The following is a 2,411-nucleotide window of genomic DNA, read 5'->3' on the forward strand; positions in this document are numbered from 1 at the left end:
ACCTTTTGCTGAACAGCTGGAGAAGGGACAGATGGCTACAGAAGCCACCTCTTGCCCCTTCTGCCATGCCCACCCCATTACCCAAACCCCGTCTCGGTTTCTTGGTTCGTTTGTTCCGGTAAGAATCTACCAACGGCGTTTTTGCTTTTTTTTTTTTTTTTTTTTTAACACTTGAGCCTGTGATTTAAACAACCCCCAACTCCTCTTCATCTCTTTAAGTTTCTTTCAGTAATTGAAACTTTTAATCCCGTTTCATCTCGATGTGCAGTTTTCGATCGTTCTTTAGGTTTAGGGGAGACCCGGAGGGGAAGCTCCTCACAGCAGTCTCTCGGGAGGGAGGGGACCAAGCGTCAGTCTCGGTGTCCTCCCTCCTCCCCCGCCGCCCCTTCCCAAACCCCGTCGGGTCTCCACAGACTGGAGTAGGCGGCGCGCCCGTAGCCGGGGCTGTAATCGTAGGACACCTGGTGGGGCGGCGGAGGCAGGGCACAGTCTGAGAAGAAGGGGGCGAAAGAGGCCAAAAGGCCCAGCCCGTCCTCCCCGCCGGAAGAGTCCGCCGCGACGGGGTACAGGCGGCGCAAGGGCTCGTTCAAGGTCGAGCCGCCGCGGGGGGCGGCCAGGGACGGCTTCTTGCTTGGTGGACAAGCCGGGGTGCTCCACGGTTCGGGGTACAGTAGGCTTCCCACCATCGCCGCCGGCGGCTCAAAGAGGCCGGCCTCCAGCTCCGGGGGTCCCCGCAGGACGGCGGCTCCCGTGGGGAACACATCCAGAGGCTCCGCGGTGAGCAAGACGCCCGCCTCGGCGCCCGCGCCGTAGTCGGGACCCAGCAGCTCGAAGAACTCCAGGGTCTCGGATCCCTTCTCCAGGTCGCACAAGCTCACGCAAGGCCCCGACGGGCCGCCCCCGCCGCCGCTCGCCCGGGACGGCTCGGTAAAGAAGGACGGGGGCAGGTTTCGGGCACGGAGAGGGACCTTCCTGGCGGCGGGGGCGGCCGTGCCCCCTGCAGGGCCGGCCGCTTCTCCCCCTGAGCCCCCCGCGCCCTCTCCGCCGAGGTTGGCCGTGGGTGCCGTCACTGAATCCCCGTTGGAATCCGCGGCCCCGGGGATGTGGCGCAGCGAGTCGAAGAGCGCGGCCAGGCTCCGGCTCTGCAGGCTGGCGGCCGCCGCAGTCTGCGACGTATCCCGCCGGGGAGCGGCCTTTCCTTGGGCCGGGGCCGCGAGGGTCTGAGCGCTGGGGGTGCCGAGCGCTCGTTTGGCGGGAGCGTCGGCGGCGCCCGGGGATGGCGGACCCGGTGGCGCGGCGCCCATAAGACCACTACAGCGCTTGATCTGCTTCTGCAGGTACTTGCGGTGGTTCACCTTCCGTTTCGACTTGCCCGGCTTGTCCAGCGCCAGCTTGATGTTGCTGGACGCCGAGTCGATGAAGCTGAGTAGGTCGCTGGTGGCCTCGCGCACGTCCCCGCCCTCAGTGCCAGCCAGCAGCGCGCCCGCTGGCATCCCGGTTTCATCGTCCTCGAAACAGCATCCCTTGTCCAGGGCTCCCAAGGCGCCCCCCAGACCGTCCGGGGAGCCCCCGAAGCCGAAGGGGACGAAAGGGTGCGTGGTAAGGAGCGCTGCTTGCACCGCCATCGCCGCGTCTTCCCCGCGGTCCGCAGCGCGGCGGGTGCGCCCTCGGCCGGTTCCCGCCGGCTGCCCAGGCCGGATCCCGTCCTGGCGCAGAGCGTGCGGCGGAGTCCCCTAGCTCCGGCCCAGGCTCGCTGCGCGGCCTCCCGGGGGAGCTCATTAGATCTTGTAAGGGAGGGGCGGAAGGAGGGACCGCGGGGAGACCGCCCCGGTGGTGAAGAGGAGGGGCTTACTCAGCCTGGCGGGGTGGGGTGGGGTGGAGTGGGAGGTCCTCTTTTCTAGTTTTCAGGGCTTTCTCAAGCTCATCGCTTTAACCCATTAGTTTCCTTCCCTTCGCCCCAAGAGTTTCTCTTGGCTAGCTCGAACAGCAAGAAATGAGGATGGGATGATGTCCTCAAATTCTAGGCCCGGTACCCTAAAACCCTGTCACGGAAGACGCTCCCTGAGCAGAGAAGCTAAGAGTCCTGAGACCTAGATTACATTCCCAGGTCTGGCAACAACAGCCCCAGGTACTGGACGCTTGTATATGCCCTGCACTGTCCATACATTGCCTCATTTAATCTTTAAACACGTACCCTGTAAAGTACGTGTTATCACCATCTAACAAATGAAGAAATTGAGCCTTGGAGAGTTTCAGTGAGTTGGTCAAAACCATATCCAATCTAGTCTGTCTCCAGAGCCATACTAAGCCATAACAAGATTTGTGGTCTCTCTTGGCCTTGGCTTTCTTATCTACACTTGTGTCTCTTCAAGCTCTAGCCTTGGTGCTAAGATTCTAATTCGAGTTTCCAT

General features: G+C 62.4%; 1 protein-coding gene across 1 annotated transcript; it reads right to left on the reverse strand.

The window, feature by feature from the left end:
* Positions 1 to 200: 200 nt before the first annotated feature.
* Positions 201 to 1,763, reverse strand: FAM181B (family with sequence similarity 181 member B). Its single transcript, XM_066360705.1, has one exon. It carries the CDS (start codon positions 1,623 to 1,625, stop codon positions 351 to 353), a length of 1,275 nt encoding a protein of 424 aa, XP_066216802.1. The 5' UTR covers positions 1,626 to 1,763; the 3' UTR covers positions 201 to 350.
* Positions 1,764 to 2,411: the final 648 nt, after the last annotated feature.

This window comes from Saccopteryx leptura, chromosome 1 (assembly GCF_036850995.1).
Source record: "Saccopteryx leptura isolate mSacLep1 chromosome 1, mSacLep1_pri_phased_curated, whole genome shotgun sequence".
NCBI classification, from domain to species: Eukaryota; Metazoa; Chordata; class Mammalia; order Chiroptera; family Emballonuridae; genus Saccopteryx; species Saccopteryx leptura.